At 37.4% G+C, this 21,787-nt stretch overlaps 1 protein-coding gene across 3 annotated transcripts; it reads left to right on the top strand.

Moving 5' to 3' along the window:
• The first annotated feature begins 1,052 nt into the window (after positions 1–1,052).
• ESD (esterase D) lies at positions 1,053–20,171 on the top strand. Of its 3 annotated transcripts, none has more exons than XM_061434590.1 (11): positions 1,053–1,142; positions 3,466–3,537; positions 4,332–4,380; positions 6,580–6,654; positions 7,228–7,316; positions 9,250–9,348; positions 11,287–11,411; positions 12,702–12,821; positions 13,520–13,618; positions 15,571–15,738; positions 19,941–20,171. In XM_061434590.1, exons 4-11 carry the CDS (start codon positions 6,587–6,589, stop codon positions 20,019–20,021), a joined length of 849 nt encoding a protein of 282 aa, XP_061290574.1. In that variant the 5' UTR covers positions 1,053–1,142; positions 3,466–3,537; positions 4,332–4,380; positions 6,580–6,586; the 3' UTR covers positions 20,022–20,171. The 3 variants fall into 3 exon arrangements, with proteins under 3 accessions (XP_061290574.1, XP_061290572.1, XP_061290571.1); XM_061434588.1 differs by having other exon boundaries at positions 6,577–6,654; XM_061434587.1 differs by having other exon boundaries at positions 6,537–6,654.
• Positions 20,172–21,787: the final 1,616 nt, after the last annotated feature.

The following is a 21,787-nucleotide window of genomic DNA, read 5'->3' as shown; positions in this document are numbered from 1 at the left end:
CCCTTTCAAAACTCATTAACAATGTGGCATAGCAATCAATTATACTAAGCGCAGGTCCCTTTTGACGTCCTGTTCCACTGGGCATGTTGCATGCCCCAAAAGACAGCCTTGTCTTTTAGAAGATGTCATTAAAATTTCTCAGTCTAACTACTGGCTAAAAAAACTTTTTTTAAGCTTTTTATGTAATCATATTTAATTTCCTCAATGGGCAAAGTACACTAATGATCAATTTGGTTAAAACAAACAAGCAACAGAAAGAGAAGGTCAAGCAAGTATTTGTTGTTATGTCAGCAACCAGCAACTATTGTTGCTCAATTCATCTAACATTGAGAGAAGGGAGAAAACAGGACACTGGCGAAGTTCCTTCTATGTTTCCAGCACAGATTTTTTAAATGGCTCCGACTTCACTCCAGCAACCAAGTAGGTGAACTGGAAAGATGGGGATGGTGGGGGGCTATGGACTTGAAGTTATCTCCTGGTTTCTAAAACAACTTCAAAAGATTACATGAAAACATTTTACACGAGTTAAGTGGGGGCCAGAGTTCAGGTTCACTCAAGCCTGGGCATTATCCTGCGTCCTCCAGGACGAGTCTGGAGGGAGGGAGTCGGGGAGGGTGGGGATAGGGGGAAAGGCCTGTCCTTGACGTGGGGGGCGTCTTATCTTACGACAGGGGGCTGCGGGCTAAGTTGCTTCAGTCGTGTCTGATTCTTTACGATCCCATGGACTGTATGGAGCCAGCCAGGCTCCTCTGTCCATGTGATTCTCCAGGCAAGCATACTGGAGTGGGTTGCCACGCCCTCCTCCACTGGCTCTTCCTGACCCAGGGATCGAATCCTCGTCTCTTACGTCTCCTGCATCGGCAGGCCGGTTCTTTCCCACTAGCGCCCATCTGGCAAGTCCTGGAAAAGGAAAAGCGGCTAACAAGCGCTGTGGGAGGGGCAAGTCTGAGGGAAGGGGCGGGGACAGGGGCGAGGCTTTAGGGCGGGGCCAAAGGGAGGGCGGGGCTGAAAAGAGACTCCGGAAACAGGACCCCAGGGTTGGGGGGCCCGGAGGGGGCTGGGCCGAGGCGGTGGCTCCCGCGGCCATATTTAGGCCGGGCACATCCCTTCTGGTGCAGCTGCTTTTCCCGCCGCCACCGTAGGTGAGCCTGGTTTTGGGCTGAGGCCTGGTTGTCCTCGGGCCGCCGGGGTCTCGTGTTGCACGGGTGATACTGGGGGTTCCGGTGGGGACCGACTCTCCTGAGCCCTTGCGGCGGGTCGCGTGTGTGCGATCGCGGAGAACGCGGCCCGTGGGCTTGGCCGCGGAGAGCCGGAGCTGGGAGCCGAGGGAGGGGCGCTGGCCGGAGGACTTTGTACCCAGGCTCGGCGCCTTGTCCCAAACCCCTGTTCCCCACTAAGCCCCCAAGAATTGTAACTCCGGGCGCTCGGGCCTGCAGTCTCTTTGAGCAGCTGCTTGTTTCTCAAGGGCCCACTGCGTTTCCGTAGCTGTTTCTGTGTGAAATTGATGTGCACCCCACTCATGGAGGAAGCAGACCCTAGACGTTCGCAGTCCCCACGGGAGGGGGAACCCGCTTCTCTGCACGCAGTTGCAAGCTCTTGGGAAGTCCGATCGTGTTGTAAATGCGCTGTCAGAATTGTCTCGGAGCGTGGAGGTCATCTCTAATGGGGTGGTCAGGGGGACGACATTTGCACGGACCTTGGAGGGCATTGGAGGTTGCAGAAATAATAGTGTGAGTAATCATAGCCAGCAGCGTTGTAAGTGCATGAATTAACAACCCTATCGCATTGGTCCTATTAATATCCCCATTTTATAGATGGGGAAATGAGGCATAGAAAGTTTGCCCCCAGACACTGCCACGACCAGAATACTACCAGGAAGTGGTACCTAGAGAAGCCAGAATTTGAACCTGGAGCGTCTGGCTCCACAACCTGCTTTAAAATCACTGTACCATGGCCCCCAGTAGAAACATCCAGACTATACTAGACTGATTGAACTTGACTAAAATAAACAAGCCCAGAAAAATAGTGTGGGACCATTGAAGACAATTTAAGTTAAGGTGTCTGGAGTTCATGAATGCTCTTTTTTCCCCCAGGGTGGATTAAAAATTCTGTGGGCAAGCCATGTGAATTTTTATGAAGGAAAAGAGATTATGATTAGTACACAGTTAATAATATGACCGAAGTATATATGGCGTTTTATTCATCCTGCTCTTTTTGTCAGTTCATAGTCTGAATTTTGTGAACTTTTAATTGAATCAAACTTGAAAAAAATCGTATAGTTAATGCCAATGTCTTCTACTTCAGTGAGGTACTGGTTTTCAGCTACTGGCCTGATAGTTGGGTGGGATTAACTCTCTACACCTGTAGCAGGATCCTGGCTGTGGGCCAGCATTTGTCATCTGCTAGTTAATGTGAGCAAGCTAACCATGTTTTCAAATGGACAGACTATACTTAACACTATACAACTTAACACTATTGAACTATGCACTTAAAAATGGTTAAGACAGAAGACTTTATGTTTTTATCACAGTTTTAAAATAAAATTAAAAATACATTTAAATGATGAGTGATTCCAAGTAGACCATGTTAGACCTGACTGTGACTTGTGTAGGGCTCCACTGAGCAGTAAGGTAAATGGATTAAAGCCCTAGGCCTCTACTCAGGATCAGTTTTAGTGAGACATAAAAGAAGAAAACAGAGTAGAAAGCTAAGTTTTAATTTCTTGTATATAATTAGGATGGTAGTAATGGGAATTCAAAGAGGGGATAACGTTAAGACATTACAAACAGAATTGGGTAAGATGGGCATAGATGAAAAGAGAGCAGAAAGAGGAATAGAAAAACGTGATTTGAAGGTAGGAGATTGAACTTAACTTCAGCTGTGTTGAGTTTTGCTAGCCAGAGGCACATCAGGTGAGATGGGTTCAACAGGAAATTTAAATTCTGGCACCAATGTTTGAGAACGATTGAGTGGAGAGAGGCAGATTATATTCTTTCACACAAAAAATAGTTGAAACTTTGGGGATGGGAGTTAAGGAAAGAATGTAAACAAAAAAGGAAAGGAAGATGGGAGGAGAAACAAAGAATGGAAGAGAGCTCAGATCCTGTAATTTCGTTGAGGAAAAGAATTTTTACGAAGAAGTGCTGGAGAGCAGTGCCATAATTGGGTGATGTTGGGGAGACCTGTGCAGATCATTTAGAGCCAGTGGGGTGGGGACACATTGCAGCCAGAGAAATGGATCAAAGTCCATGAGAGAATGGGAATGGAAATCCAGGTAGAGATAGGTAGAAAACTTTTGATGCTCAGGAGAAGAATGAAAGAATGGGTAAAATAAAAAGAATACAGATTTCTGGAGATAGATAACATTTAGCCTCAATGAGTAAAGGGAACAAAAGTAAAATCTGACAGTTTGGCCTTTTGGAGGAGTACATGCTTTGTGAATAAAGACACCTTTCTCTTTAATAGTGTTTACCTAGTCGGTGTTCCATGTGTTGATACCATGCAGTGAGAGAACCTTTTTCTCTGAAGATTATTGAGGTACATTTCATTGACTTTCTAAGAAAATTGGCACTGTGGGTTTTTTTTTGTGGGGGGAGGGGGGGTTGGTTTTTGTTTTTAGGTTTCAGAGAGGGGTGTTTTTATTATTCTGTCGCACTCTGTAATTTCATTTCTCCCCAAGATCTCTTCCTAGAACTGAAGTGAAGCGTCTGTCAGACAAATGTCGCTTCGTGTGCATCGCTGCACACATTTCTGTTGTTCCTGTGTTGCCCTCACTTCACCATCTTTCATAAGCCTAGTCAGTTTTCTCACCAGGTCATGTTTTCTAGCCAGTCAGCCCAGTGTCCTTAAGTTCTCATCTCTTTGCTTCTTTATCCTCCCTGCATGACAAGTTTGACCTGCAACTCAGGTGGATTTAGGCTTCCTCTTATCTTCCTCTGCTTTTCTAGTCTCTAGTCCTGTTTTCATCACTCTCAGCAGTTGATCATATCTCATACTTTCAAATTACGATTTAAAACTTTTTTTCTGTTTATTTAAAAAGAAAAAAGAAAGAAAATAAAAAAACCTTTCTTCATTGGAATCTTATTCCAGGAAAAGTTTTTAACCAAACACGAGGCCTTGTGGCAAAGTAGATATTAAGGTTACTTAGACTATGGGCCTAGGTAAAGCGACGATGCTGTTCCGTCAGCTGGCCTTCCCATTCTGCCACACCCAGGGTGGATGGTCATCTACCTTAAGAAAGGAAGGTAACTCTACTGAGAATGTATAGTGGAACTGTTACCTTTGTTGTAAAAAGTATGTCCCATTTATACATCATTTGGTCTTTTTTTCAGGATCATCTACCCTTTGGTACAGACCAAAAAGCAAGTAGTAATTGGACAGGTACATTAAACTTTATTTTTGATATATTACTTTTGAACTTGAATATAAAAAAATCTAGAAACTTGGCTTAAAATATGCTGTGTTTAGCGTAGGAAATTTTTAGTGAAAAGTGTAATCGCCTAGTATATCATATATCGAAGTATATCATATCTAGTTCTTAGCTTATGTCTTGATCTTTTTATTGAGCCTTTTTTCTTAATTCATAATTGAAGACAGTTTCTAAAATGGGTGGTTAGGGGGAAAAAGAACTTTAAAAGGTTTTTAAAAAAATTCATTCTACCAATTTAAAAAACAGTATTTTCACTTTGTCTTCTTTGCCCAAATGGAAAGTACTTGATTTTGAATTTTAATTAAAAAGAGCATTCAAAGAGTAGAAGAAATAGACCAGTGATGAGTTACTAAAATAGGTGAATAGCAAAGTATAAAAACAATAGAGGTAAAGATTAAGTTAATTTTAAAAACGTTCACATAATTGGTAGCTAGAAGTTTAAAAATGTATTCATTAATTCAACAAATAATTTTTAGATATCTTTCATGTACTAGATATATGCTCGGTGTACCATGTTTTGGGAAAGCAGATATAGTCCCTGCTAGGTCTAAAAAATAGAAATTCCTTGCAGAATAATTCCACCAGGTAAATTTTATTCTTTGATCCCATGTGCATATATTTTAAAAGTGTATTTCTGTCTCTTAATTCATTGTTTAAGATAGAGTAGTGAACAAGAATGGCTGGTTAATATTCAGTAACTAATAACATCATTTTTTTCTAAAATTGGCCTTTTGAAGATTAAAAGCATAAACCTTTGAATAGAAGGTAATTCCTCTGTGTGTAACTGTAATACCCTAATGCTATCAAATTGTCAATCTTTTCTGGGGGAAAAAAAAAGTTTTTTTTAAGAGTATTTAGAAACCCTCTGGTGAGGCAGGAAAGCAGAGCAGCAGAGGGGCTCTGAGGTCAGACTCTCTGGGTCACACCCCAGATTTCCAGCATGAAGCTCAGTGTTTGGATTTATCAAGGAGATTACCTAAAGGTAAGGTTGAAACTAATCTTTTACAAAGGCATTTCCCAAATAAGCTTTCCAAGATTCTTTTTACATGTCTTTTTAGAGTAACTGTAGCACCACAGCTGGATTAGCATGCAGTAGAGCATTTCACAGAGAGACCACCAGAGTGGTAATACCGGTTCCTGGGATCCGAGGATTTTTATATTTAGTGTGTATGATTTACTGATTTATAATAAGGAGAGAAAGGGAATCCTTCCTTGAGAAATACAAATCAGAATCAGTCTGGTTTTTCTTTGCTCAATGGGTGCTTAACCATACATAAAAGATGGTGTTCCAGTTTTTTGTGGGGGTTTTTATTGGTATTATTATTAAAAATTAATAATGTGTGGTATTTTAACATTTAAGTTTAAAATTATTCATGAAAACTTTAAGATGTTTTGGAGAGAAAAGAATTAACCAAACTTCAAAAATTTTTTCTGTCAAATTCCATAGACTGAGGAGACTGGTAGGCTACAGTCCATGGGGTCGCAAAGAGTCGGACACGACTGAGCGATTTTACTTTCACTTTTAATTCACTTAGGACAGCCGTATGTTTTACTTGCTGATTTGTTTTAAAAGGAGAAATGTTGATCTGAAAGTTATACAGCACTTTCTCTGAAATACTCCGGTAGGATGAGTAATTTGACCTGGTTTAATGTATAGGAAAGTGCCTATGCTCTAAGTGTTGAATACATGTTCTTTCTTATTATTATCAAAACCATTACTGTTACATCATTTTCCTCCCATTTTCTTAACAGCCATAATCAGTCATACCATTGACTCTTTTGTTACAGTTCACAGCAAACTATTAACAATGTTTAATCTTCTTAGCTAAAGTAATCAGTTAATAACTTATTTGTATTCTCTCGCTTTCTTAAAGGAACTTGGGGCAGTCCACAGACATACACACCATGAAGCTTGTTAATAAGTAATGACATACCAGAGTACTTGTTTTCTAAAGTGAATATAACAACTCTAAGTGTACCTAATAAACTTAGTCACTTTCATAATACTATTTATCAGAAAATTAGCATGTGAAAAAAATTCGAGGTGGCAGACAGCCATATGTTTAGATACTTTATCTGAAAGCAGTTCTGTTGCAAATTTTTTAAGAGCTAATTCTCTGGAGATTGATGAGGTCCCTCTTCACTAGTAGGGGAAGAATGGCCCTGAAACAGGTTTCCAGCAGCAAGTGCTTTGGTGGACTGCAGAAAGTTTTTGAACATGACAGGTAAGTACAAAGAGGATACAATTTTAGATCTCTCTCTGCTTCCACCTACTTAAATCTTTAAATAAGCCCATGAAAGATCACGGTTGCATGAATAACTGTTCACATAGAAAACCTGTGGTTTTTATCAAATTTATCTTACCTAGTTTTGACATTGGTGATAGTAATAAGATATTTACTTGTAAATTACATATAAATTTCATATTTATACAAAAAGAGAATTAAGGGTGTGATCCATTTCAGTGTCTGTGAGCAAACATGTAGTTTAAGATCTTTAGATTTGTTATTTCATACATTTCTTTAGAAACAATTTTTCTTTTAAAAATTTTCGTGCTATATTGAGGGTATTACATTTATTCTTTTAATTCATTCTTCTCCAGATGACTGTGTACCATGTACAGCATAAGCTCAGGTTGATTAGTATGCTAAATTGGCCCTGTTCTTTCTTCAAGGGCTAGGGGCTATACCCTAAAATGTTGATGAGATCACTTATTCTGGACGTTAAATCACTTGTTTTACATTTCTTTGTGACTAATGAGGGGCAATTTTTTTTTTTGATGTCTGTTAAAATTATAGTGTCGAACTGAAGTGCAAAATGAAATTTGCTGTCTATTTACCACCAAAGGCAGAAACTGGAAAATGCCCTGTGCTATATTGGCTGTCTGGTAAGTGTTATGCATTTGAGTTTTGTAAAGGGGTTTCTTTTTCTTTTTTCCTGGCTTATCTTACTCTTCCATCTTGACTTTTTGGTGTGTTTTCTTAACCATCTATAAAAAACTTTAGGAGCCTATAGTCTGCTCTTACTTTATCCTGAGAACAGTTTCAAACCTACTGAATTACATTTCTTTTATTACTTCTTTTTCATGTCTGTGTTGTTATTGTGTAATTGCTAAGTCATGTTGGACTCTTTTGCGACCCCATAGACTGTAGCCCGCCAGGCTCCTCTGTCCATGGGATCTCTGGGCAAGAATTCTGGAGTGGATTGCCATTTCCTTTTCCAGAGGATCTTCTCGACCTAGGGATCGAACCTGTGTCTCCTGCATTGGCAGGTTGATTCTTTACCACTGAGCCAACCAGGGAAATCTACTTCTTTTTCAGTTAGACCACATAATTTAGCAGAAAATATAAAGTTCTAGACTCATTGGCAAAAGCTTAGAAAACTTAGTTTGTGCCTAAACCAAACATTTCTTAGAGTCTTTACCACTCAAATAGAACAATGTTAGGTAAAAGCAGGATACCTGTGATATGGTAATTAGAAACCACAGACAAGTAACTTCTTACAGCATTCTCTAGAATGTTTGAATTGGACCCGGATCTTCTCTGGCAACAGTCTGGAACATCCCAGAAGACTTCTTCTTAAACACTGGTGAATATCAGACTATCCAGTGGATTGTGAGAGCTCTTTCACAAGATCCTGGCACTTCATCTTTAGAAGCAAACATTTTAAGAGACTCATAGAAAACCAAATTATGTCATAGAGTTGTATTGTTGTTTCTTTAAAATTGCTTCTTATAACTTTGATTTACTAAATCCTCCCTTAATGTATGTTTTCTCACCAAATTATCAGTCTTTGAGAACTATGTTTCATTTTAAAAGGTAAAAATTAAGTACCTACATAATTTTAACTCAGCTTCACTTTCACTTTTCACTTTCCTGCGTTGGAGAAGGAAATGGCAACCCACTCCAGTGTTCTTGCCTGGAGAATCCCAGGGATGGGGGAGCCTGCTGGGCTGCCATCTATGGGGTCACACAGAGTCAGACACGACTGAAGCGACTTAGCAGCAGTAGCAGTTCTCTTCTTAGTACACTGAGAAATTCAAAGATGATTAGTCTAAATTTTATTGCTGAGAACTACTTGTATATAAAAATATCTTAGTATTATGATGACCATAATATTATCTCACTGTGAACATTTATGCTTTGATGCAGGAATAGTATTAACATGCTTGATAACACGCCATTGGGATTGTCATAGCATTTGGTTTATGCACCATATTGCCATTCTACAGTTTGAAAAATTCTGAATTCCCAAACACATCTAGTCCAGAGGATTTCTGTAATTGAAATTGTAGTCCATGACTTTGAAAAGGCAGCTAAGGGATCATTTAACCTAAGACAATTCTTAGATTGATACTGTTACAAATTTTATGAGAAGAGAAACTTTAGTGTCTTTTTCAGCATGATTTCTTTAAAAAAAAAAAACAAAAAACCTTTTTAATAGTAAGTAAGGAGATCAGTCCTGGGTGTTCATTGGAAGGACTGATGTTGAAGCTGAAACTCCAATACTTTGGCCACCTGATGCAAAGAGCTGACTCATTTGAAAAGACCCTGATGCTGGGAAAGATTGAGGGCAAGAGAAGGGGATGACAGAGGATGAGATGGTTGGATGGCATCACTAACTTGATGGACATGGGTTTGGGTGGACTCCGGGAGTTGGTGATGGACAGGGAGGCCTGGCGCGCGGCGGTTCATGGGGTCGCAAAGAGTCGGACATGACTGAGCGACTGAACTGAACTGAGCTTATTTTCTTGTGTTGTTAAATAAAGCTTATAAGCCGTTTACAGTATATCATGAGATAACAATATTTTTGATCTTTAGGTTTAACTTGCACAGAACAAAATTTTATATCAAAATCTGGTTACCATCAAGCTGCTTCGGAACACGGCCTTGTCGTCATTGCCCCAGATACCAGCCCTCGTAAGTGTTCTTATTCCAGAGATCCTTTGTAAAAAGTATAAATCTTGAAGACTAAGTTACAAGCAGAGTAACATGTACACAATTTATTTTGTATTTTTGCTATTTACTAATCTTTCAGGCAACATCATGACTCTAAAATACCATACTATATATTTTCCTCACTGAATTTTACTAACAGTTTTGCTACTCCCATTTTATAGATTGACACTTTAAAACAGAGACTGAGCAACTCAATTAATCTTTATCATCTTGGCACTAGTACCAAAATAACTTACAATGCAGAGGAAATAATTTTTTGTTCCTTGGGTAGCCTGTCTTGTCATGTAGTAATTTTCTTATTTCTGTTAGTCATCAAGCAGTCATGCAGCTAAACAAATATTAGTTTTAATACAAGTGATTATAATGTATACGTTAGAGAAATGAAAATATCAGGTATTTGAGAATTCAATCCATCAGATAGTTGAAACTTGTTTTGTGACCCTGGAAGGGTCAGGAAATGGAATTTAAATGGAAGCTAAAACTATCTGGAAGTTGAATGACTGGCCTTGGGAAGCACTTCATTTCCTTTCACAGTCCCTATGATACAACAAGTAAAACATGTCTCACAGGAAATGTAATAAAATGTTTAATTCAGAAGGGCATCAAAAATATAAAATGTCTCCAGAATAAACTTTTAAAATAAGGTTTATTTTTAAGTAAAAACCATAAAAAATTCTTAATGATCATTAGTGGGAAAGTGCCATGTTCCTGGATGAGCAGAGACTCTTACAAAGAGGTCATTTCCATCCAATTACATATCACTATGATTTTATTTGAAATCTCAGTGGTTGACTTTACTTTGCCAACAAAGGTCCGTCTAGTCAAGGCTATGGTTTTTCCAGTGGTCATGTATGGATGTGAGAGTTGGGCTGTGAAGAAAGCTGAGCACCGAAGAATTGATGCTTTTGAAGTGTGGTGTTGGAGAAGGCTCTTGAGAGTCCCTTGGACTGCAAGGAGATCCAACCAGTCCATTCTAAAGGAGATCAGCCCTGGGATTTCTTTGGAAGGAATGATGCTAAAGCTGAAACTCCAGTCCTTTGGCCACCTCATGAGAAGAGTTGACTCATTGGAAAAGACTCTGATGCTGGGAGGGATTGGGGGCAGGAGGAAAAGGGGACGACAGAGGATGAGATGGCTGGATGGCGTCACCAACTCAATGGACGTGAGTTTGGGTGAACTCCGGGAGATGGTGATGGACAGGGAGGCCTGGCACACTTCGATTCATGGGGTCGCAAAGAGTCGGACACTACTGAGCAACTGAACTGAACTGATGATTTTATTCGAAATCCCAGTGGTTGACTTTAAACTGCATGCAAGTATATAAAATAAAACCTAATTAATTAAAAAAGAATGTAAGAAAATTCCACTGGCGGGATGGATAAATAGGAAAAACAGGATGGAATGATTCCAGAGTATATAAGAAGACATTTTCACTGTCAGCTCAAGATAGCGAATTGAGCACAAGTGTTTGTCCCCATTCTCTTCTGAGATCACAGTGGTACAGAGAAGCAAAGAAGTGTTGGGGTAGTGAGGAGGGTCATCAGAGAAGAAATTTCAACACATTTACGAAGGATAAAAAGAAGGTCGAAACCCTTTGACAGGTAAAACAGAGTGAGAATATGTTCAGAACACTTAGGATCTTCTAACATCAACAAAGAAAGACAGTGAATACCCCAGCCTGGAGGACCATGTCCTCCTTTTCCTACCTCATTGTCTGGAACTAGTCATAGGACCGCACTCGAGGGCAAGGACGTATGTGCGCCAAAAGGCCAGAGAGCTCACAGTGTCCAGTGAACAGCTCTGATGCAACTGAATATTCAGGTTCATTTTAAAGTGTATTATTAAACGGGGGCCATTACTAACAGAGAAGATGAAACCACGAGACTTTTCTTTAATTAGGTGGCTGCAATATTAAAGGAGAAGAGGACAGCTGGGACTTCGGCACTGGCGCTGGGTTTTATGTCGATGCTACTGAAGATCTTTGGAAAACTAACTATAGAATGTACTCTTACGTAACGAAGGAGGTAACTTAATTTACATTGTAATTATTAATCGATGACTGTGAAAGTTTGATTTTGGACACAAGGTCCTTCTAGTCTTTTAAACTAAGGTATGGTATTGTTGAATCTGTTTGGTATATGTGATATGATGTCCGACTCTATGCGGCCCGTGGACTGGCCCACCAGGCTGCTTAGTCAGTGGAATTTTCCAGGCAAGAATACAGGAGTAGGTTGCCATTTCCTACTCCAGGGGATCTTCCCGACCCAGGGATTGAACCCACATCTCTTGCGTCTCCTGTGTTAGCCACCAGTGCCACCTGGGAAGCCTATTTAGTATATATTTACTAATTAACCTTTGTAAAGATTCCCAAGTTTACTGGTACTATACTCCTATTTTCTCAATAGGAGAATACTCCTATTTTCTACAATAGGAGTATTCTAAATTCACATAAGTACAATTTTAAGGAATTTAATAATTATTTTGATACCTGTTTACATTGACCAGGTTATACAAAGCAAATAGTATATGAAAACACTTCGCATTTCTCTGGTAGTTGGTTCATTCAGACATATTCACAGGGATTAATCATAATGAGAAAGGATAAGTGGTAAAGCATTGCTTCTATTAATAATATTTGTGTACAGTTTATGCATTTTTCTAAATTTTATATGATTTTAACAATGTCCACATCATAAAAATTCAGAACTAATAGTATAAAATTTTAATCATGTGTAATTCTGTCACCCCAGACAACTATATTTTGGTATATTCCAGACTTTGTTTTATGAGTAGTTTTCATATAATTGTGAAAAATTTTTATCTTATTCTTTTTTAGTTATAGAAAACAAATATTTTATAATATTCTGATCTATTTGTAACATAATTTTAAGAATTGGATAGTATTCCATCATATGCCATGATTTACTTTTTTCTAATGGAGCTATTTATATGTTTACATATGTTTTTTACCATAATGTTTATTACTGCATTGATTATCTTTGTGTATAACTTTTTCTACCCATAAGAACTTTTCCTGTAGAATAGATTCCAGGAAGTGAAATTATTGGATCAAAGTTTAGAACATTTTGAAGTTTCTTTCTGCATTATGGTCTTAAATTTGCTTTCTAAGTGTGATGTATCATATATTCTCCAGTGATATATAATCATTGTCTGTCCTGCATTTTTTAAAAATCTTTACGGTGTAAACCATTTTAAGACTGTGATTTGGAAGTATTGATTTTTTTTATACAACTTTGAAAGAGTCTAAACTTCCTTATCTCATATCTTCTGTCCCACCATTAAATTCTCTCTAGCTTCCCCAACTTGTAAATGACAATTTCCCAGTGGACCCCCAAAGGATGTCTGTTTTTGGCCACTCTATGGGAGGCCATGGAGCTCTGATTTGTGCTTTGAAGAATCCTGGAAAGTACAAAGTAAGATTACCTAAGCTTCTAGTGACAGATATTTCTCTTGAATAATATAATATTAGGAACTTACAGAGATTGAAATTAGATACTGTTGTTTAGTATTGGAACTAAACTTTTCTAGTGTTGGGAATTTCAAGAGATTGTGGGGGAAGACTATTAAATTGACCATACAATATATGCTGCAGACTCAAAAGAATAGGCCTTGTATCCCAGTGTTTTCTCATTGGTCTGCTAGAGGTATTATCAAGAAATTTTCATTGCTTCTATTCAAACTATAGTTTTCTAGGCTCTTTTTTTCTAAAAGTTAGTCTTGACTAATGTTATTATGGCAGTATATTATCATTTACCTATATTTTTACCAAGAATATTCTCACATAAAGTTTACTCTGATTTTCCATTGTTTTAAGTGGAAAAACTGAGTAGAAATTCATCATAAACTTCATTTGTGCCTTATTTAATGAAAATGTAATGTACTGCTTGGTTGCTTTAGCAATTATATTTTATTAGCTCTTTGAATAGAACACAAAGGATGATGGATCTTGGAGAGGCATATAATCTAAGCTCATAGTATAGCAGAAGAAAACTCGTTCACAGGGACTTTCATGACAAGTCAGAGTTTTTAAGCAAGTTGCAAATATCTGTGCATAGTCAACTTACAAAAATATAACTTGTTTGTAAATTTTATTTTATTTTTGTGCCTTAAGTCTGTGTCAGCATTTGCTCCACTTTGCAACCCAGTGCTCTGTCGTTGGGGCAAAAAAGCCTTTACCGGATATTTGGGAACAGATCAAAGTAAATGGGAGGTAGGTACTGGATGGCTGTCTTAAACTCATTCATAAGTTTTCAAATTTGTTGAAAAGCTGCACTACAGACATTCTATTCCTAACTTATTCAAGTAAGGATCCAGGGTCCCTTGCATTGCAAGCAGATTCTTTACCATCTGAGCCACCAGGGAAGCCCAAACATCCAGAGCTAAAACTAATTAACAAAAGTGAATACATATACCAATAACACCACCCATGAAGGATCTTTTTTAAATTGTATTGAATTATGGCAGATATTCTGAGGCTACATCTTTTTTCTGCTAATGATTAATTTATATGTTTATTTTCTAAATTAACATTATGAAAAATAGCCCCTATTACTAAATTTAGACTTATCTCTTAACTATGTGCTCGATTGTATGGTAAGAACCAGGAGGCCTGGGTTTTTATTTTGTGTATCTGTTTCAAAATCTAGTGTCTCTCAGGTTTAGATTTTTAATTCTAGGCTTAACAGCCTTTAAACATAGATACTGTGTATGTAATGTACATTTATGAGTCTATTTACAACAGCGAGATTGCTTTTTAAAGCATAAGAGCAGATGCTTCTAGATGAAAATAAACAGGCCCTTTTTTCCAAGACTGTGCAGAAATGGGCTATTTGAAAACTCCTGCCAAGAATTTGAATATTTTGCAAATGAGCTCATCACCATGCACTTGTTAGCAAGTAGCAGATACTTGAGTTGGGGGGGGCGGGGAAACCTTTTTTGTCTCATTCCTGTTTATTCAAAATCATTTACACATGGACCCCTATTTTACTTAAGTTTGGTCATTGAAATTCTAACAGAATTGGAAAGTTAATCTCTTAGTCACTAGATTAAAGTTTTGTTTTGCTTAGGCCTAGGTTTTCATTAGGTTGGAGGAATGCCAAAAATTGTTACTATTAGTTACTTGGAGAACAACGCATTGACAATGCTTGTGCATCAGTAGTTTGAGTTTTCACCATATGCAGTGTTTGTGTGGAGTTTTGAAATCTTCTGTCAAGAAGGTGATGATCCTTTCCTGCCCACAGGGGCCTTATGGTCTAATAGAAGATTTGAGTGAAAGACCAACTGATTGAGAGAAGTAGGGGAGGGGTAGCCTATAAAGGAACGTGTATCCTTTTTCTCCAAGTGGCAGTAGATTTTACTGTCTTAATTATGGGGTGTTTAGGCCAGCATTTAATTTACTCTTGGAAGAAGGAGGCTATGCAGAATTATGAACTCACAGAACTTTACACTAGTTGGACTTTGTATGTTTCCTTTCACTCTCCTTTTAAGACTAAAGAAAGCAAGTCTGAAAAAGCATGATACTTTAGAAGGGAAAATCTTTTGTTTGTCTTGATCAATGCATCAGTGTGGTTAGTGAATATACATGAGTGATCAGCATTTAAAGATGGATGGTAAAATAGAAAATTGTAACTAGTGGCAGCTCCTCAGATACTAAATTTGAGTTGTTAACATGATTCAGATTATTCAAGTCTTCCTGAAAGTTCCTGGAGATGGTAGATATTTGGTGGTTTTCAGCATATAGCAAAAGAGAGATTTATGTCTGGAATTAGTCAAAAAGCAGAAACAAAAATAGACTGCTTATTTGAAATAGTTAGAAGAAATAGTCAATTTGTGAAAGGATTTACAAAGGAAAAATATCAGGGTTTTTGAAGTTGAGAAGTGGTTAATAACCTTGATGATTTAGAAGAAAAAAGGTTACACAATGAAGACTACTTGAGATATAAAATCCTTGCTGTCGGTCTAGGACTGCTTGAAAGTAAGGAAGAGGCTGTAATGAGAATAGCATTCTGAAGCCCTTATAAATAAAAACCAGACAAGCCAACTTAATCAGCCTTAGAGCTTGAATGACTTAAAATTTCTATTCGGTTCTAGTATAGGATATTCTGAAGAATATCTTTCTGGCGCTTGGGAATTTACTTTTCATTATTTCTCCTCTTTTTATAGGCTTATGATGCTACCTATCTTGTGAAGTCCTATCCAGGTCCTCAGCTGGATATACTAATTGATCAAGGGAAAGAGGACGAGTTCCTTTCCGACGGACAGTTACTGCCTGATAACTTCATAGCTGCCTGTACAGAAAAGAAAATCCCTGTTGTTTTCAGATTGCAAGAGGCAAGTACCAGGAAACCTTACCTTGCTCTAAATTCACTATTAAAAAAACAAGATTCCATAGTATTTTTTAAATTTTATTTTAGAATTTGAAAAGGTACCTCTAGTTAAGATATTTTCTAATTATAATAAGACAAAGTGAAAACTTCCCTATTAAGTCAGTGATATCTAAGACCAGATTACAAAGAAATAGGAACGCTTTTGGCAGTGAAAAGGATTTACAATTTTCTGTCCTACTGTAAGATCAGTAAATAGCTCAAAGTTTGATGCTTGGGTGGTACTTAATCATCAACATTATCGGGTGTCTTTCTTTACACATGCAGCTGTTGTTGCAGTCAAATAAAAAGACAAGCTTACACCTTAATTACTCTTCTCTTTAGGTACACATCTTAGCCTCGGAAGCTGTGTATTGTGTGACACGCACATATGCACTATATATTGAGTTAGATACTAACCTATCTGTTGAGCTGCTTTCTCGTTGTTTGAGAACTATTACTGGATTTTGATTGGTTTGCAGATTTTCCTTTTTTCCTTGGCTAAAATACTTTTGACTATTCACTACTCACCTAACTCTATGCTAATATAGTTATAATTAAAGAAATTCTGCCTTTATTTTTTAAAAAATTATATAATCACACACTTCAGAACATAATATAAACAAAATTTTTCTTTCAGGATGAAAAATGAACCCTGAAAATTATACATGGCCAGGCTTTTTAAAAACATTTTTATTCATGTGTATGGGTAATATGCCATATGGATAATATGTTTATGGGTAATATTCCAGGCACATTGATCTAAAACTTATAATGATAAGTGTTACCTAGATCACTCCAGTGTTCTTGCCTGGAGAATCCCAGGGATGGGGGAGCCTGGTGGGCTGCCGTCTATGGGGTCGCACAGAGTCGGACACGACTGAAGTGACTTAGTAGTAGTAGTAGATCAATGTGTAAGCTTACAAAACTGTTTTCACAGCATTAACTCATTTTATCCTTATATGACCAGATGAGAGACCATTCCTATCCTGTCCACCTGTTTGGGTTTTTTTTTTTACTTTTTTTCAGCTTTTTTTTTTTTATTGTGGTAAAATAACCACAATACCACATAAAAGTTACTACCTTAACTCTTTTTAAGTGCAATTTCAGTGGTGTTAAATACATTCATAATGCCCTGCAGCTTTCACCATCATTCCTGTCCACAATTCTTTTCATCTTGTAAAACTGCAACTCTGTTCCCATTAAGCACTAACCCCCCATCCCTCCCTGCCCCCAATCCTTAGCAGCCACCATTTTACTTCCTGTCTCTGTGACTGCCCTGAGGATTTCCCATAAGTGGGCTCATACAGTATTTGTCTTTTTGTGACTAGCTGATTTCACTTAGCATAGTCCTCTTAAGGTTCATCCATGTTGTATCATGTGCCAGAATTTTCTTCCTTTTTAAGGCTGAATAATATTTCATCCTATACATATACCAGATTTTGCTTATTCAGTCATCTGTCAGTGAACCATGTAGGTTGCTTCCAAGTCTTAGCTATTGTGAATAATGTTCCTATAAACAGGGATGTGTAAATGTTTCCTGAAGATTCTACTTTTATTTATTTTGGTTATTATACTCAGGAGTGGAATTGTTGGATCATGTGGTGATTCTGTTTTTAATTTTTTGAGGACACTTCATACTATATTCCATAGCAGCTATACCACTTTACATTCCCATCAGCAGTGCACAAGGGTTCTAATTTCTCCACATCCTCCCCAACATTCCTTTTTTCTTTCTTGTGACTATCCATCATTTAAAAATAGAATTTTTTATTAATAGATTAATTTGAACATTTATCATCAGAATTACATGCTTTAGATCAATGATCAACCTTGAGAAACTTTATTATAAAGATAACAGTGTGTTTAATTTTATTAACTCTAGCTATAAGTGATAAAACAAAGCGTGTTTTTTCCCAAATGACTTGAACTTCTTGGCAATAGTGCTCTTGGTTGCCTCTTCTGCGTCCCTTGAGTTTATGCCAGGAAATTTTGTTGTTACCACTAACAGCAAAGTTTCAGCCTTGCTACAAAGACTGAAAAATTTCTAGAGTTTGTTATATAAGCAGCAGGGTTAGAACACTGATGAAATTCTTGAGGGGAAAAAATAAGTCAATTTATTTATTTCTAAAATGCCTATATCCCAAGCAACTGAAAAACGTAGTTGTCTGTGCTTAGTGAAGAGTCAAGACAAAGCATTCCTTTTCCTTTTTTATTTAAAGATGAGAAAGCATTGAAATCATCAGTCACAATTTTTAGCTCAGGCCCAGTTTTCTGTCCACTTTCCTTCCAGCATGGGCAGTTTGAGGGAACTGCAAAGTGTGGAGCAGATCACGTTTAGGTTTGTTACAGTTGAATGAGCAGCACAATGTTCATACCTCGGCAGTGGCTCCAGAGAGGCAACTTTGTAGAGTTTTAAGCCAACTTCGGTTGACTTCAGACTACCTCAGGTCTGAGGGACTTACTATCTGCTTTATCGTTAGGGTTTCCCAGGTGGTTCAGTGGTAAAGGATCCACCTGCCAATGCAAGTAGACGCATAAGACACTGGGTCAATCCCTGGGTTGGGAAGATCCCCTGGAATAGGAAATGGCAACCCGCTCCAGTATTCTTGCCTGGAAAGCCTCATTGACAGAGGAGCTTGGTGGACTCAGTCTATGGGGTCGCAAAGAGTCAGACATGAATAAGCATACACGCATACCTATTTTCGATCGGGTCCATTTTTTTATCAGAAAACTGGCAGGTACCACTTGGTACTATGCTTTACAGGTTTTGTGGCCTAAAAATCATGGGCATATTTGACCTCTTAACAAGAGTTACATGGGTGCCAAGTGCTTGTCTCCTACTTTCTTTATGTAAGAAACTGTCCTTCAGCTCTAAATTAACTGGGACTGGTCTAACCATTGAGTGATGTGAAACCAAATAATTCCAAGGCTCAGCCTTAATTTTGACAGCATTCCTGTCAGATTCACTTCCGCAGTTTGGCCACTGAAAATAGAAAACAGATGGCTTTTAAGTTTCTTTGATAATTTTAAAGTAGAACTCTTTATTAACTGGTGTACCCAAGATATGCTTTGCATACGGCTGGAAGTTAGAGATTGAGAACGTTCACTGATTCATCAAAACCTTAGGGATTTTACCTTGTTCCCTGAAATTCAGGTGATATTTTTTATTAGGCCCAGTTTTGTTTCTTCAATGCTTAGAAAAATTCATTTTCCTTCCAGTCAGACCATTTGCTTGATCAGGTTAAACTTTCTTAGACTCTTATCTTCCCTGGTTTATTCTCTTTTATATTTTAATTGCCTCTGGCAGGGTAAGGGCTGTCCTAAAAATTACCTGGTTTTTAACACCCTTAAGTTCTTCCATTCCTATTTTTAATTTCTTTTTCCCTTGAAAGGTACTTACTTTGTACTCAGAGGACACCTTCAGGAGGGTTGCTTCTCCTTTTGCCACTGATCACCTGTCACTGATTTTATTTAACCAGATAGAAATCTGTTTCAACTCAATTACATTTTCTCTCTGCAGCATGGTAGTTTTTAAAAGTTTACTGACGTTTTACCCAATTTGGTTTATTGCTGAGAGATGTCAGCATTTAATTAATTATTCCTTTTTCCTCAGCTGTAGTAGGCTTTTACTGCACAGGAGGTCAAATTCTTAACGTGATTTATCATGGCCCTGTTTAACTTCGCAGGATAGGGCGTTTGGCTGTTCACATGTCCTTTCCCTGTATTGTTTACATGTGCTTATTTTGTATCTTAGCATTTCCTTATCGGTGGTAGTGTGTTTCCTTTGGGATTTGCAACTTCTTGCCTGTGTTCCTAAACTCTCTAAATTCTGAGTCTTTTATGTCCTTGTTGATAGGACCACATGTTTACTCTGTGCATTTAATTAATGTGTTATTTCTTTTCTTTGCATATATTAATAGCAGCATCTAGAAACTAGGCTATGCAGAATGTTTCTTTTTTTTTCTTTTTACATTTTTGCTATTCTTTTTTCAGTGAAAATATTGAAGTACAAGTGTAATAAGCTTTACTTTGATTAGAAACCGTTCACATATGGTGATAGTTTAATTATTTACAAGCAAATTAAGTGACATGCAAGATATATTTAATGTCCCTTTACTGACTTTTCTGAATGGTAGATAAACATCATCTCTCTGTTTTGTCTTCTAGGGTTATGATCACAGCTACTACTTTATTGCAACCTTTATCGCTGATCACATCAGACATCATGCAAAATATCTGAATGCATGAAAAACTTCAGATAAGAGAATCTCTTCAGGATTATAAAATTGTAATAAACAGAATTGCAAGGAAATAAGATTTTAAAACTTTGGATTTCATAATGCTAAAAATGCTTCATTCTGTAGTTGAATCACTCACTGAATAAATATATCAAATCTGCTTCTGATTTTTAAAGTTACTTTACCAGTGTTCACTTGGGAAATATTTGATACTTAACAGCTTTTTCAAGATCATTTGGAAATGATTCAGAGGCATAGGCTGTCTTTTTCCGTATTGTTTTGTATCTAGTGTCTAACAACTGCTTGGCTTCTAGTGGTCACTGAGTTGAATATTTGTTAGTTGGTGAATACAGAAATAGACTCAGAAAGATTAAGTGAATTTCCCATCATTACAGTTATTTGTGGGAGAGCTAAGATAGAAGTCAGATTTCCAGAACCCAGTCAACTATATTTCTTATCTGTTGAGTCAAACGGATTTGTGGACATTGGTTTATGGACCTCTCTCAAGAGACAAGAATTAAATACTAGATTAGATCTGAAATTCGATAAGGAAACTTGTTTCATATGTTACTGTGAAAGATATTTTCCTTTAATTACATGCAGAAATGTAGCTGATAAACTCGGCCAAGAAAAGTAATGATTCTCCTTGTAAGTACCAGAGTGTGTTCCTTCGAGAACTTAATGGACACACTTTTGAAACATGATAGGTGAATTCTGGTTGTTTTAAAAGAAATATATTTTTCTGTTAAAGAGCACAAAAGTTATACATTTTAAACATTCAAGAAGAGTGCATATTACATGGTAATAGAGGAAGACATCAGGTTTTTAAAATTATAAAATAAGTACTGTGTAAATGTGAATTAGACTAAACTTTTTAAAAATTATCACTATTTAAATATCAGTATTCAAGATTAAACCCTACAATGAACTACACCCAAATGGTTCTAAGTCTTAACAAATTTGTGTCCTCTAATAAGAAAAAAATTTTAATTCACAAATTTTTTCATGTAGATAATTCCTTTATAAAGAAAAATAATTGTGTGATCCTATGATCTTTGTATTTGTTGAGGATTTAACCAAAGAAGCAGAACTATTGGTAGACATGTACATTAAAAGACATTTTAGAAGGAATTTGCTGTGTCATTGTGGGGGTTGGCCAACTGAGTCTGAAATCCCTGAGACTTGGGAAGGGAAGGGAGGGAAGTGCAAACAATGAAGTGCCAGCAGGAGGGGAATTTCAGGAGCAGGGACTCCATGGGCAGGGCTGAGGCCATTGTCCACAGCTGGAGTTTCTTCTCTCTCAGCTTCAGCCCTTAATCCTGCTTTTATATACCTTCTGAGTAAGGCCCACCAGATAATCCAGAATAATCTTCCTTATTCAAAGTCAGTTAATTCGGGAATTTGATCATGTCTGCAAAAATCCCTTCATAGCAATAGCTAGATTAGCGTTTAAGTGAATTACTAGGGACTATTATCTTACAAATTGTCACAACATTATAAAAAAATCATCACTTTGCTGTTTTGCAGGGTAAATGCAAAACATTCAAATACTCAGTAAATAATTGCCAACATATAGCCAATGGTAACCAGTAATGACAAAACCCTTCAATTACAATACAGAATTGACCATTAAGGATATATGGGGAGCCAATAAATTGGAACTTGCTTTGATGTGTCACAAATACTGGCCGGGGGACGAATGAATGCTTATATATATATATATATAAGAATATTCTTATATACCTGTACGATGTTTCCCCTACCAGAAAAAAATCC

This window comes from Bos javanicus, chromosome 12 (assembly GCF_032452875.1).
Source record: "Bos javanicus breed banteng chromosome 12, ARS-OSU_banteng_1.0, whole genome shotgun sequence".
Taxonomy (NCBI): domain Eukaryota; kingdom Metazoa; phylum Chordata; class Mammalia; order Artiodactyla; family Bovidae; genus Bos; species Bos javanicus.
The sequence above is the reverse complement of the archived record's forward strand: the minus strand, read 5'-3'. Positions and strand labels throughout refer to the sequence as shown.

Coding starts and splice junctions, on each gene's coding strand:
- ESD (XM_061434587.1), top strand. CDS start 6,557: ATGAGGTCCCTCTTCACTAGTAGGGGAAGAATGGCCCTGAAACAGGTT. Junction 12,822..13,519: donor AGAATCCTGGAAAGTACAAA/GTAAGATTACCT, acceptor TTGTGCCTTAAG/TCTGTGTCAGCATTTGCTCC. Junction 15,739..19,940: donor TTGTTTTCAGATTGCAAGAG/GCAAGTACCAGG, acceptor TTTGTCTTCTAG/GGTTATGATCACAGCTACTA.